The sequence below is a fragment of the Lampris incognitus genome, chromosome 15, assembly GCF_029633865.1.
Source record: "Lampris incognitus isolate fLamInc1 chromosome 15, fLamInc1.hap2, whole genome shotgun sequence".
NCBI classification, from domain to species: Eukaryota; Metazoa; Chordata; class Actinopteri; order Lampriformes; family Lampridae; genus Lampris; species Lampris incognitus.
This window is the reverse complement of record NC_079225.1, coordinates 34,420,328-34,433,705: the sequence shown is the minus strand read 5'-3', so window position 1 is coordinate 34,433,705 and position 13,378 is coordinate 34,420,328. Positions and strand designations below refer to the sequence as shown.

At 45.2% G+C, this 13,378-nt stretch overlaps 1 protein-coding gene across 1 annotated transcript; it reads left to right on the top strand.

The window, feature by feature from the left end:
• Positions 1–567: 567 nt before the first annotated feature.
• fbxo16 (F-box protein 16) lies at positions 568–11,939 on the top strand. Its single transcript, XM_056294196.1, has 9 exons — positions 568–666; positions 1,939–1,974; positions 2,529–2,735; positions 4,020–4,184; positions 4,898–5,169; positions 8,927–9,022; positions 10,463–10,574; positions 11,604–11,648; positions 11,742–11,939. The coding sequence occupies exons 1-9, from the start codon at positions 568–570 to the stop codon at positions 11,937–11,939; spliced, it is 1,230 nt and encodes a 409-aa protein (XP_056150171.1).
• Positions 11,940–13,378: the final 1,439 nt, after the last annotated feature.

Genomic DNA, 13,378 nt, shown 5'->3' with positions numbered 1-13,378 from the left:
TGTGTTGTCGCATAATATCGCTTTGAGCACCCCCCCCCCCCAGGAGGAGGAGGAGGAGGAGGTGCGTGTTAATCACTATGGATACAAGTAAACTGTGTGTAGGTCTGTGACGTGTTGAGGAACAGAGGCCTGTTTGGTGAACCAAGACCGAGAGTGAACCAGGAATACATGTCCGTAGCGAGGGAGAGGGTTTAGATTCTTAATTTATGTCCCTCCATTGGCTTAAGGAAAACCTAATGGTGAGTTGGTTGGTGTGTACTGTGCTGTGCTGTGCTGTGCTTTATGTATTCATGCAATGTAATTTACCTGTTTTGAGGTCAGACAGGGTGGCTGCAGTGTGATTTCAGCACAACCATAATGTGGTTAGGTGGATAAAGTGATTTGGTACGCTGCTATTATTATATTCTCCGACAGAAAAGGATTGCGTGCTCTGTGTAAACCCCCGAAATTGGACGGGAATAATCCAAGTCCTCTAAATAAATTCATTGATGCAATTTTCAGGTACAGCACAACAAGTAATATTTGACAACCTGCTTTGCGTGACGACCACAGCCGTTGAGCGGAGACATGCCGCTCGCAGCAAGGCCGAGTCTAAACTCCTCCGCTAAGATGCAGACCAAGATGAGTGCCTGGACCCCTCTTAACCACCAACTCTCCAACAACAACGTAAAATGAGACAGCTCCTCTTCTCTGGCTCTGCCTTGTCTCTGTGGGGGATTTCTTATTACAAGAGGAAATTATTACAATTAGGAAATTATTTTGAAGTTGTAAATATGAAATGTAAAATCCTACAAAGTGAAATACCTACACATAAAACAGCCTCACCATCTAACCCAGACACAGGTCTGTTTTTAGGTTAACTGTAATGTCTATAATCATTATAAATATGTGAGAATACAGTATAGGGTAACTGTTTGCATAGACCCTCATTGATTCAAATGAAACAAAATGTGGCTTGACGCGTTGGTGTCAAGCTTGTCTTGCTGTTCGAACGCCCGTCCCGTGATCAAAAGGTCACAGGTCAAAGGTCGCATTTTCAGTCCCATCAGCGCTCAGCACCACTTGGCTGATGTGTCGTCTAGCAAGACACAAAACCTGCTTAAAATTGCTCATTTTAAGCCGCCCTGGCCAAGAGTGTCAGCGAAAAACCCAGAGATGGGATGATCACATTTGAACCCATACCAAAGTGGGCCTTTTAGAAAAGATGCAGAGCCGGCCAAGGCATAAGCGAACAAAGCGATCGCTTAGGGCCCCCCCAAAGAGCGCTTAAAATGTCAAACACGACAGGTTGATAAATATATATATTTTTGTGTGCGTGATATATCATATCAGTAGTAATCACCAAAAAACAAAAAATATTTTGATATCATGTTGTCAACAGACAGACAAATTAATGCTACTGGTTTAATCATTTTCGCTGCCTATGTCAGAGCTGGGGTCAGGTTCTTGCGCATTATAACTGTAAGCAAGTACATCACGACAGTATGTCACCTAAAAGTGTTTATCCGTCTGGCGCAGAGAAGCACCAGACGGATATGCACTGTCTGCTGGTTTATTTTAAGACTTTCCAGCACAGTAGTAAGTCATGACAATGGTATGGTAACAATCAAGCATGGACATAATATTGTCGGTGTTGGGAGATGGGTTTAGCGTGGGGTGGGGGGGGCAAATCAAATTCTGCTTAGGGCCCCATAAAGCCTTGGGCCGGCTCTGAAAAGATGACTTTATAAGATTTAGAAGACACAGATAGGGGCATATATTGTCGTATTTACCCTGTATTCTGGAGAGGCTGTCCAGGTGTGTGTAGCTCAAATGTCTATTATACCATTCTTAAAAATCTATAAGTATCTGTTACTGTTATCTGGTTTAAGGTGATAATTTTGTTCATGACCTAGTTCTGAGAGATTGTTTACTTTCTTCCTTTGACTTCTTTTACAGGTTTTTGTGGAGAGGCGAAGCCTTTTGGGGAAATGGGTAAGCTGACTGCACAGATATATTATCCATAACATGGCATGCCTCAGCTAGGCAGCACTGACAACATACTGCCATCTTTGGTTTTACTTTAAATCACATTAGTTGCCATAGCGTGATGGCTGCTGTGCATTCATTAATCATACAAAATTAGTAAAGGTGAAAAGTGAGCAAAAACACTATATTGTGCAGCACAACTTTGATTGAATTTGAACTATACAGTACAGTAGGAATTGAGTTTGAAATGAATTAACTCAAGAGTAGGTGAGAAAGGGTAGTAAAAAGTAAGAGTTTACTTCCTTCTACTCCTTTTTCAACATGTAACAAATAATCTGATGCATATGCAGATTTGCTCACTGAGTTTGATATGTTGATTTGTTGATCACTTCAGATTATTGGCAATGGCTTATCTGTATGTTATATCCTGCTTATTCACATGTTCAACATAAACCATCATCATCATCACTGCTGGCGAAGGAGGTTTAGTCTATTCTATTTTGACTGTTGTTAGAATCTCTCTCTCTCTCTCTCTCTCTCTCTCTCTCTCTCTCTCTCAGTTTGACAAGTGGTCGGACAGCCAAAGGAAGACGGTGCTGCAGGACTTCCTGTCCAGGTGCTCTGTGGGCCAGCTGAGGTTCATGAGCCGCAGCCTGAACACCCAGCTCCCCCTGGAGGCTGCTGACTTCACCTGCATCCTGCCCAGGGTCCTCTCCCTGTACCTCTTCTCCTTCCTCGACCCCCGCAGCCTCTGTCGCTGCGCCCAGGTACAGACCTGTACGAATGTCACCTTACTCCAACTCTTACTAATCATCTATCTCGTGGAAAATACTGAGTCCCTGGTTGGACCTATGCTGGTCCAACACAGATGAAGACGTTTTTCGAGATGTACCTCCTTTAGATGTGTTGGATTTATTGGTAGCACTTTACAATGATGCATACTTTATGAAGGGTTTTATAAGTGGTTGCTAATGACTCTATTAATGATTAATAACATCACTGATAATGCATAAAGTGCTATTATTTTTTTAATGTACTGAGTGAAAATTGATTTTAGTGTGAACATTGTACAACATTTGCAAGTCATGATATTTGTACGCCTCTTGTTGAGATCGGCAGTCATCGGCAGTCACCTGGTTTCTGAGTGAATGTCTATGGAGAATCTCTCGCAGTGATAAATTGTGGGCTCCCAACCTGACAACCCAAACATTATTTTTATTAAAGGAGTATTTTCCTACTTTGTTGACATATTGGTATAACATATGCATGCCTTCGAAACACATCTGGGACATTTCTTCCACCAAAGCTTGTTTGATTTCACCCAAAAGTTGTTCTGAACACCTGCCTAATGAACCAGGCTGTTTGTGGTGGGGTCGTTAACAGAATAACTGCATTATTCATGAGCCACTACTCCAATTGGCTGAGAGTATTGCTGGCTCCGCCCCCTCCCCTGACAGAGACAATGGCTACTCTACCGGAAGCTACCTGTTCTCAGAATGGGTGGCCATACGAAAAATCTGGGTCGACTTTTCTCGGACATCACCCCGCAGGAATTTTGAATAGCTTGTTCAAATGACGCTACATATAGTAATATATACTAGACACAGAAACGTTATTTAAGTGCTGTCAAAGCATGAAAATGGTACTCCTTGCAGAGAGCAAAATCCACCAAGACTAGACAAATGCAGTTTTCCATAATACCCCGTCTACAATGCATTCCAACATCATTACTAATGTTACATTATTGCTAATTTATAATTAATTAACAAAATGCGTTACAAATAGTTAACAAACTAATTATTAGTAAAGTAATTAATAATCACTTGTGAACCATTTTGAAAGTATACCATATTGTAAAGTTGTACCGACTTATCCTTTCTGGCAATGAACAGTGTTCACACTTGACAGTGATGAAAGTGTATAGAAAATGTACTTAGGTAACAGTTTACAGATTTAAGGAGCATAAACTCGTAATTCATGAATGTGCATCGCCACGTCCTCTCGGGATCAGGTCCTCTATGTGTCAGTATGAATTGACTACCTGTGGGCAGGTGAGCTGGCACTGGAAGAGCATAGTGGAGCTGGACCAGCTGTGGATGCCCAAGTGTATGAAGCTGGGCCGGTGCATCAGCTTCTCTCTGATGCCCTTCGAACAGGGGGTGTGGAAGAGACACTACATGGAAACTGTCCAGGAGCCTCGCGCCGGCAAACCTCAGGTTAAGAGACAAGACAGTTTGTTAATGATTTCAAGCTGGCGTTTTAGTAGTACCCATGTTAGGTTTGCACATGTGAGGAACTTGACTTGTTGGGATGCTCAACATAAAGAATGCAAACACAATGTTCCAAGCAAATATAAAACCCAAGGCTATCAAAATACATCAACATATCTAAAAAAAGTAATGAAATATTTAAACATCTAAACATTGAAATAGTGAAATGGGCACGTGATACTGTAACTGTAACTAGCTTAGACACCAGGTACGTTCACCTATACAATTTTCCTTGTATGTGTGAATCATAACCTGTTTGCAGTGCACCAAAATAAATAATACAACATTGAAGAATATTCTGACATGAGGTAACACTGTAATGTACATAGGAACAGACACACAGTTAAATTTTGTGTATTCACACAATGTATAATATTTGATTAGTTAAGCTATACTTATCTAAGGCACAACTGTCCAACAGGAAGCAGGCTAGAAACAATGCAATAATACTAGAACTAGACTCTGTGTGTGTGTATGTGTGTGTATGTGTGTGTGTGAGTGTTTGTATGAACATGTAGGTAAGCAGGTATTTAGGTTGTGTCAGTATCTTTGCTCAAAAATATTGGTGCATGTCTTCAAAATTTATGCACTTGTTTGAATCTATGCTAAATGTGTGATTCTGTGTATTAGTGTGTATGTATATGTATGTATGCATCCAGACCCCCGCTTCCCAGTATAGGTTTGTGGTTCCAGAGGTGTCAGTCGGCAGCTTTGGGAGTCCAGAACCACCAGAACCAGCTCCTCTTACAGAGGTGCATTCGACGCCCGCCGCTCAGCTAGCCGCAAGCTTGTCCAGGAGGAGTTTAGGCACGAGGACAGAGAAGCAGCCTACTGGACTACCGCCATGGAGGGATGCCGACAGACACCCCAAAGACACCCTACGCTTCAACTACCTGGCCAACCTTGATCCCGCTGAACAAGCACAACGAGTGTAAGAACACCTTTCCAAGAAAGTAGGCAAGACTGTACATAGGCAGGGAGTCAACATGAGACGAGGTGAGAAGTTAGCGACTATGTCCTTGTCAAAATCAGGAAATGCATCATTCGATTTAATGGTGAAACGAGAGCAAAACTGAAAGAAACTATCAAGTTAAGGTTGTGAAACAAACGTGTCCAATTGTTACACACAAACTGGTTGCCTGCAGAAAGATGGACTCCCTGACTCCCCGTCCTTTGTTGCTTGATAATGAAATGACAGATTTCACTTGAAATTGGTGCTGTGTACATATACCTTATAGGTCCCACACACACACACACACACACACACACACACACACACACACACACACACACACACACACACACAGAGGTACTTCTACAGCTGTAAGAACTGCCCTTTTACTAATTCATTCCCTATAGCCACTAAACCTAACCTCAACCATTAGAACTACAAACCTAACAATAACTTACCCTAACTTCAACATAATCCATCCATCCATTTTCTGAACCGCTTATCCTGCTCTCAGGGTCGCGGGGATGCTGGAGCCTATCCCAGCAGTCATTGGGCGGCAGGCGGGGAAACACCCTGGACAGGCCACCAGACTGTCACACACTTCAACATAATCCTAATTCTTACAATCAGAATCGTATTTATTGCCAAGTAAAACAACACACAAGGAATTTGTCTTGGTATGTTGGTGCAAGATGCAAAGATTAACAGTAAATAGTAAGATAAAAGTTAAAAAGAATAATAAATAGATGTACACAATTACCAGTCAATCTTTGTTCCAACCCTCACCTATGGTCATGAGCTTTGAGTAATGACTGAAAGGGTGAGATCGCGGATACAAGCAGCTGAAATGAGTTTCCTCTGTATGGTGTCTGGGCTCAGCCTTAGCGATAGGGTGAGGAGCTCGGACATCGGGAGGGAGCTCGGAGTAGAGCCGCTGCTCCTTCACGTCGAAAGGAGCCAGTTGGGGTGGTTTGGGCATCTGATTAGGATGCCCCCTGGGCAGGGGTGCCACCAGGAATTTTGGGCCCCTATAGAGAATATGACTGAGTACCCTTTATTTAGTTAATTAATCAAATAATTATTTTATTATTTTCCCGACTTCTCTGAACATTAAACCCCTTCCTTTACCTTCATCCCATGCTACCAGCTTGCCCAATAATCCCCTAATCAACAGCTTCTCCAACAAGGGACCCATCTTCTTAGTTTGACAAATTTACATATAAAATGTTCTTAACAAAAAGGAATGTGATACCACCATAGCCCAGACTGAACCTGTGGGTTCTTTCCTGTGGATCTCGCCTTCCTGTGGATTGCGAATCAGAGTGGTCTTTGACAAGATCTGGCCATATGCCACTGGGTAATCGGGTGGGATAAGGCGAAAAACTAGAATTTATTAAAAAAAAAATGTGAGCACCGTTGTGGCGCCCCCTCTAGTCTGGCGCCCTTAGAATCTTCATAACATTATACCCACTTACGGCGCCACTGCCCCCGGGCACCTTCCTTTGGAGGTTTACCGGGCACGGCTAACTGGGAGGAGACCCCGGGGTAGACCCAGAACTCGCTGGAGGGACTACGTGTCCAATCTGGCCTGTGAACGCCTTGGGATCCCCCAGGAGGAGCTGGAGGGTGTTGCTGGGGAGAGGCCCTACTTAGCTTGCTGCCACCATGACCCGACCCCGGAGAAGCAGCTGAAGATGAATGAATGAATGAATGAATATATACACAAGGTAAAATAAAACTAAAATTAAAAGTGAGGGGGGTTGGCGGCACGGTGGCGCAGTGGTTAGCGCGGTCACCTCACAGCAAGAAGGTCCTGGGTTTGAGTCCCTGGGTAGTCCAACCTTGGTGGGTCATCCCGGGTCGTCCTCTGTGTGGAGTTTGCATGTTCTCCCTCTGTCTGCGTGTGTTTCCTCCGGGGGCTCCAGTTTCCTCCCACAGTCCAAAGACATGTAAGTCAGATGAATTGGCCATACTGAATTGTCCCTAGATATGAATGGGTGTGTGTGTGTGTCGGCCCTTTGATGGCCTGGTGGCCTGTCCAGGGTGTCTCCCCGCCTGCCGCCCAGTGACTGCTGGAATAGGCTCCAGCATCCCCGTGACCCTGAGCGCAGGATAAGCGGTTCAGATAATGGATGGATAGCTAGATTAAAAGTAAGGTGCAATAAGGTGCAATCACCACTGGTTAAGATTTGAAATGAGAGACCACGTGGCAGTGCCTGATGCCCGGCACTGGGTGCGAGGAGCTATTTACAAAAAGTTATTTACAGAATAAGAGTTATTTCCAGGATAGTGCGGGTTTTATGCAAGGTGTCCATATACAAAGAGCCCAGTAGGGAAGATAGAATGAGGGTGGAGGGTGACATTGTCAGGATCTGTGGGTGTCTGGGGGCTTGTTAGAAAGGCCTACTGCTATAGGAAAGAAGCTGTTCTTGTGGTGCAAGGTTCTGGTTTTAACAGAACTCAGCCTCTTGCCAGAGGGGACTGATTTGAAGAGCCCATGCCCTGGGTGGGAAGGGTCAACCATGATCTTTCCTGCTCGCCTCAAGTGTTCTGGAGGTGTACAGGTCATGGCAGGGATGGCAGGTTGCAGCTAATCACCCTCTCCTCAGAGCGAATGATATGCTCCAGTCTGCCCCTGTCCTTGGCAGTGGCAGCAGCGTACCAGATAGTGATGAAGGAGGTGAGGATGGACTCAATAATGGCAGTGTAAAAGTGCGCCATCAATGGTTTTGGCAGGTTGAAAATTTTCAGCTGCTGCAGGAAGTACATGCTTTTCTGTACCTTCTTGGTGATGGAGCTGATGTTCAGCTCCCACTTGAGGTCCTGGATGATGTTGGTGCCCAGGAAATGGAAGGATTCCACAGTGTCCACTGTGGAGCCAAATAGGGTAATGGGGGCGGGTGGGGCTCAATTCTTTATAAAGTCTACAACCATCTCAACTGTCGTTATAGCATTGAGCTCCAAGTGGTTTTGGCCACATTAGGACAACAGATGGTCAATCTCCCAACTGTAGGTGGACTCATCCCTACCAGAGATGAGCCCAATAAGGGTGGTGTCATCAGGAAACTTCAGGAGCTTGACTGACTGGTGACTGGAGTTGCAGCTGTTTGTATACAGGGAGAAGAGAAGAGGAGAAACGACAAAGCCTTGAGGGGAACTGGTGCTGATGGTCCGGGTGTCAGAAATGTATTTTCCGAGCTTTACTTGCTGCTTCCTTTCAGATAGGAACTCAGTGGTCCACTTGCAGGTGGAGTCAGGCACGTGCAGCTGAGAGAGCTTGTCCTGCAGCAGATCTGGCATGATGGTGTTGAAGGCAGAGCGGAATCCACAAACAGGATCCTGGCATTGGTCCCTGTAGAGTCTAGGGCCTGGAGGATGAAGTGAGGTGCTGTGTTTACTGCATCGTCCTGTTAGCTCTGTAGGCGAACCGCAGCGAATCCAGGAATGGGTCAGTGATAGTTTTCAGGTGGGACAGAACATGGTGCTCAAAAGATTTAATTACCACAGGTCAGGGTGATGGTCCTATGGTCCTTTGTTTTTTGGGGATGGGGATGATGGCGGAGGTCTTGAAGCAGGCTGGTACATGGCATGTCTCAAGTGAGATGTTAAAAATATCACTGAACACCGGAGACAGCTGATCGGGACAGTGCTTCAGGGTGGAGGGACAGACAGAGTCTGGTCCAGCTGCATTGCAGGGGTTCTGTCTCTTGAACAGCCTGTTAATGTCCCTCACCAGGACGGAGAGATTCATCTCTGTGGTAGGGGAGGAGGGGGCCTCTAAGGTGGGCAGTTGTGGAGAGGCCTGGGCCCCTGCTGAGGCAGGGGAGGAAGAGTTGGTGGTCTGGAGCTGGTGGATGGAGTCACGGGGGATGGTGTCAGGACTGTCCCATAGTCTTTCAAATTGACAATAGAACTCATTCAGATCATTGGCCAGGCTTAAGTCATTAGTGGAGTGGGGGCTTTCGGTTTGTAGTTGGTGCTCTGTCTGAGGCCCTTCCAGATAGAGGCCAAATTGTTCCCTGAGAACTGCTGTTGAAGTCTGTCAGAGTACAGTTGTTTAGCATCTCCCACCGCCTTGCTAAACCTGTATTCAGATTCTTTAAACCAGATCTTGTTCCCCATTCCTAAATGCTTCCTCCTTTTCCAACTTAAGCCTTGAGGCAAATTTGTAATTTGGGATATTGGGCTATACAAATAAAATGGACTTGACTTGACTGTCTGAGTTTAGCTGTAAACCGGGGTGTGATATACTATATCAATCCCCATGGGGAAATTCCTCTCTGCATTTAACCCATCCAAGCTGTGTAGCCAGGAGCAGCCACTGTGCAGCGCCTGGGGACCTACTCCAGTTCAACTTGCCATGGCTCGGTCAGGGGCACAGACAGGAGTATTAACCCTAACATGCATGTCTTTTTGATGGTGGGGGAAACCGGAGCACCCGGAGAAAACCCACTGCAGACACAGGGAGAACATGCAAACTCCACACAGAGGACAACCTGGGATGACCCAAGATTGGACAACCCCGGGGTTCGAACCCAGGATCTTCTTGTTGTGAGGCAACAGCAGTAACCACTGGGCCATCGTACTGCCCATTTGTCATTGTTGTAACTAACCCTGGTGCATGATGGTACACAGCTGTCCTCACAGAAGTTGATGTAAGACATCACAGCCTCAGTGTACTCATCCAGACTGTTGGTGGCAAACCTGAAAACATCCCAGTCAGTACAGTCCAAGCACGTGTGAAGATCCTCCATAACTTCACTGGTTCACTTCTTAGATGTCCTCACAACAGGTTTAGAGAGTTTTAATTTCTGCCTGTATGCAGGAATCAGGTGGACCAGGTCAGAGTGTTCCAATGCAGCGCATGGGACTGCGTGATAGACACTCTTGATTGAAGTGTAACAGTGATTTAAAGTGTTCTCCATTACACTACAATGCCGTTACACTACACTACAAGTTACAATTCTAACCTTAACCCCAAACCCAAGCTCTAATCCTAAAATTTACCATTAAAGAGGTGGGGATTAGCCAAAATGTCCTCACAATCCAAGTTGCCCTCACAAAAAGGTGGGCAATCAAGGGTTGGGCCTCACAATTATAGCAATACACACACACACACACGCAATCCCCATCATCTCTAGCCTCACTTAAATACAAAATGTTATGTATATCATAGCGATATGTCTTCATCACTAAACAGATGAACTAAAAGGCTCATTAACTTGTTTCATGTGACCACCGTTTGCTGCTGACTCAAATATTTCTCCTCCAGGCGAGCGAGAAGCAGAGCATCTGTCGCTGGCGGCACCAAGGCAAAACCGGAAGCCGCCGGGAGAAAAATGCTGTCTGACACCAATTATAAGCTACGCAAAGCCAAGTCACTGGTAAACAACCCTACATTCATCATCACGATAACCCCTCACTATGACGGTGATCCCGTTGCCTGGATCAAAGTGAGGCAATAAACGCGAGTGAAACCTCCGGAGACTCCAGGAGTGGCAGGCATCATGCATTATGGAGCAGCTGTTACATGGAAATTCATGTTAATGATGAGCCTCTCGGGGAGGGGCGGTGACAGAGAACAACAACAGAAGAAGAAGAAAATGCTGATAATGGTGCTTCGAGGAGGGGGGAGGAGAGTGTGAGAGAGAGGACACCGTGTCATTGAATATTCGAAGAGGTTCAGTTCAGCCTGGAAGCAAAGCGTTAACCAAGACGAAGGATACGGCTGAGGAATAAAACACAATCTAATTATGAACCTAATGGCTTTAGTATTTCAGGCGGTTCTCATTTTCTTTCCTCAACAATGTTGAGTTCTGTGGAGGCTGAAAGGCACTTCTACCTTTCTAGTTTCCCAGGGTTTTTTGGAGATAAACCAGTTTTCCTTCAGGTCACCCTCCTCTCGACCCTCAAATCTCCGTTTACTCAAATGATGATTCATATAATTTCTATTCTGTCTTTTTGTATAGTTAACACTATGGCATTACATCTCACAACACATGCCAATCCAGTGATTTAAAAATCTGTAAAATGATGTATTTGTACACAGCCAAATATATGTTTTAAACATATTTTCTTTTTACATCCTCGTATTTGATAACAAACACAAACACTGACCAAACTTAACAGTAAGTTCAGAAGCCAGGCGTGCAGAGATGAGAATTTTCCTCTGCTGTTTACAGACAAATGGGGTTTATGTGCAATAATTACAGAAATAGCTGTATAGTTTAAAAAATAAACTGTAATATGTCAGGGGAAAAGAAATGGAAAAATGGAATCCACACAAGAAGAGAGGAGGCTGGTCAAACGTACAACAAAAATTAAAGAAATTAAAAAATGTCCCTCCATTTCTTACTGATACACCGCTATTAATTTCTACAGCCAAAGATTAAACGTCTCTCTCTCTCTTCCAGATGTTTCTCTCCTGTGACTTCAGCTCCAATGGCAGAGCTCATCACCCACCTCCTCCACCTCCACCTCCCCCACCCCCACCTCCAGTACCTCCTTCCCCACCTCCAGTACCTCCTTATCCTCATCCTCACTGGAATCAAAGACGGCCCGACTGGGCTGCCCACAGCCCGGACAACCCCGTCACCGAGCAAATGGTGAGGAGTCAGTTGCAGCTGGCCCGGTGGAATGCTGGGATACGACCGGGGCCGACGAGGTCTGCGGTGCCCCGGCTGAGTGCGGAGGGTCTGAGCGCGGCATTGCGTTCACACAGGAGCACTCCCAGTAAGACACTAGCTTAACCCATTAGATCAAAGCCCCCTTAATGCTGCAGGCATAAACATGATGTAATTAGGTAGCAATGGCAACAATAATTCATGACAAATACTGACTTTTTGTGGAGAAAACTGTGGACGGTATAAGAAACGTGCACTGAATCTCCTCAGCGAGGTCGTCTTACAACTTTTAAAGCTAGGGTAGGAAGTTTTTTTTTTATGGCGTCACTGGGCAAAAATTCCATAATCACCTTTCAGCATATTGTAATTCAAGTAGTCTGAGAAAAAAGCTAGACATCTGCACCTCCATTTGGCTCTGTATTCAGGCTTTAAAGACCCCCTCTGATGAAAATCAAGTATCCCCCCCCCAATTGTACTTGACCCATTACCCTACTCTTCCCACACGGCTTCCCACCCGCAGACACGGCAAATTGTGTATGTAGAGACGCCCAACCAAGCTGGAGGTAACATGGGGATTCGAACCGCAGACCCCCGTGTTGGTAGGCAACGGAATAGACCGTTACGCTACCCGGATGCCGTTTTTATCTTTTTTAACATGTACATGGTGTTAGGGTAATGTTACAGGACAATATCAGGGGCAAAATAAGTAGTCAACGCCAAGGCTGAGCCTATCTGTTTTGAAACTACAGTGTAACGACAGTCTTCAAAAAATGGATTCAGACAAGTAGGATTTGCTACGTCATAAACCTAACCAATCCCGTTAGTGGACAGGGTGGTGCTTTACATATCATTACGTGCACCCGCTTCGGCGACGCAAGCTAGGTGTAGATGCTGGTCGTAATTTTGCTAGCTGTAAGTTTTGTTTTCAGCTGCAAATTTACAAAAGGAGAAACAGTGAGCCATAATTTATTACCAAAGGACCCCAAAATCTGCGAGAAATGGGTGCAGTTTATTTGAAAAAATTGTAATGTCCCAGCCAAACTTCCAGAGAAAACGTGGGTTGCAGCAGCCATTTTCAAGAGCACCGTCTTGAAAATGTATCACAAAAACAGATTGGTTGTGCCACAAAACTTATATTGAAGCCCGACGCTCGTGGGGACACCACGGGTGCGATCCAACATGTTGGTCAGGTGGTAAATTTATCTTTCTTTTTCGCCAGAGACTTTCTATGGTGTTCAAAGTGTTTCTTCCTAACCGCATCTGAGTGTTGATGTTTACAAGGTAGATAACTTGTCAGAGCTGGCGAGCTGGACCAAGATTTATCTAACATTAGCAACACATCATTAGCTGATTGATAAGTATTGTAATGAATTTGGGGGGCAGCCGGGAATCTGCCGCAGCTGGGACGCGAACCCGGGTTGCCCGCACCACGGGTGGCTGTGATAACCAGTCAACTAAAGGGTCCGACCCGTTAGCCAAGGGCTAGCGAGTCTAGTCATCCGTGGTCGTTACAGTATTTGCGACTATGGCAAGGCTGTTGCCACGAGGGGGTTTGGACAGAGGGG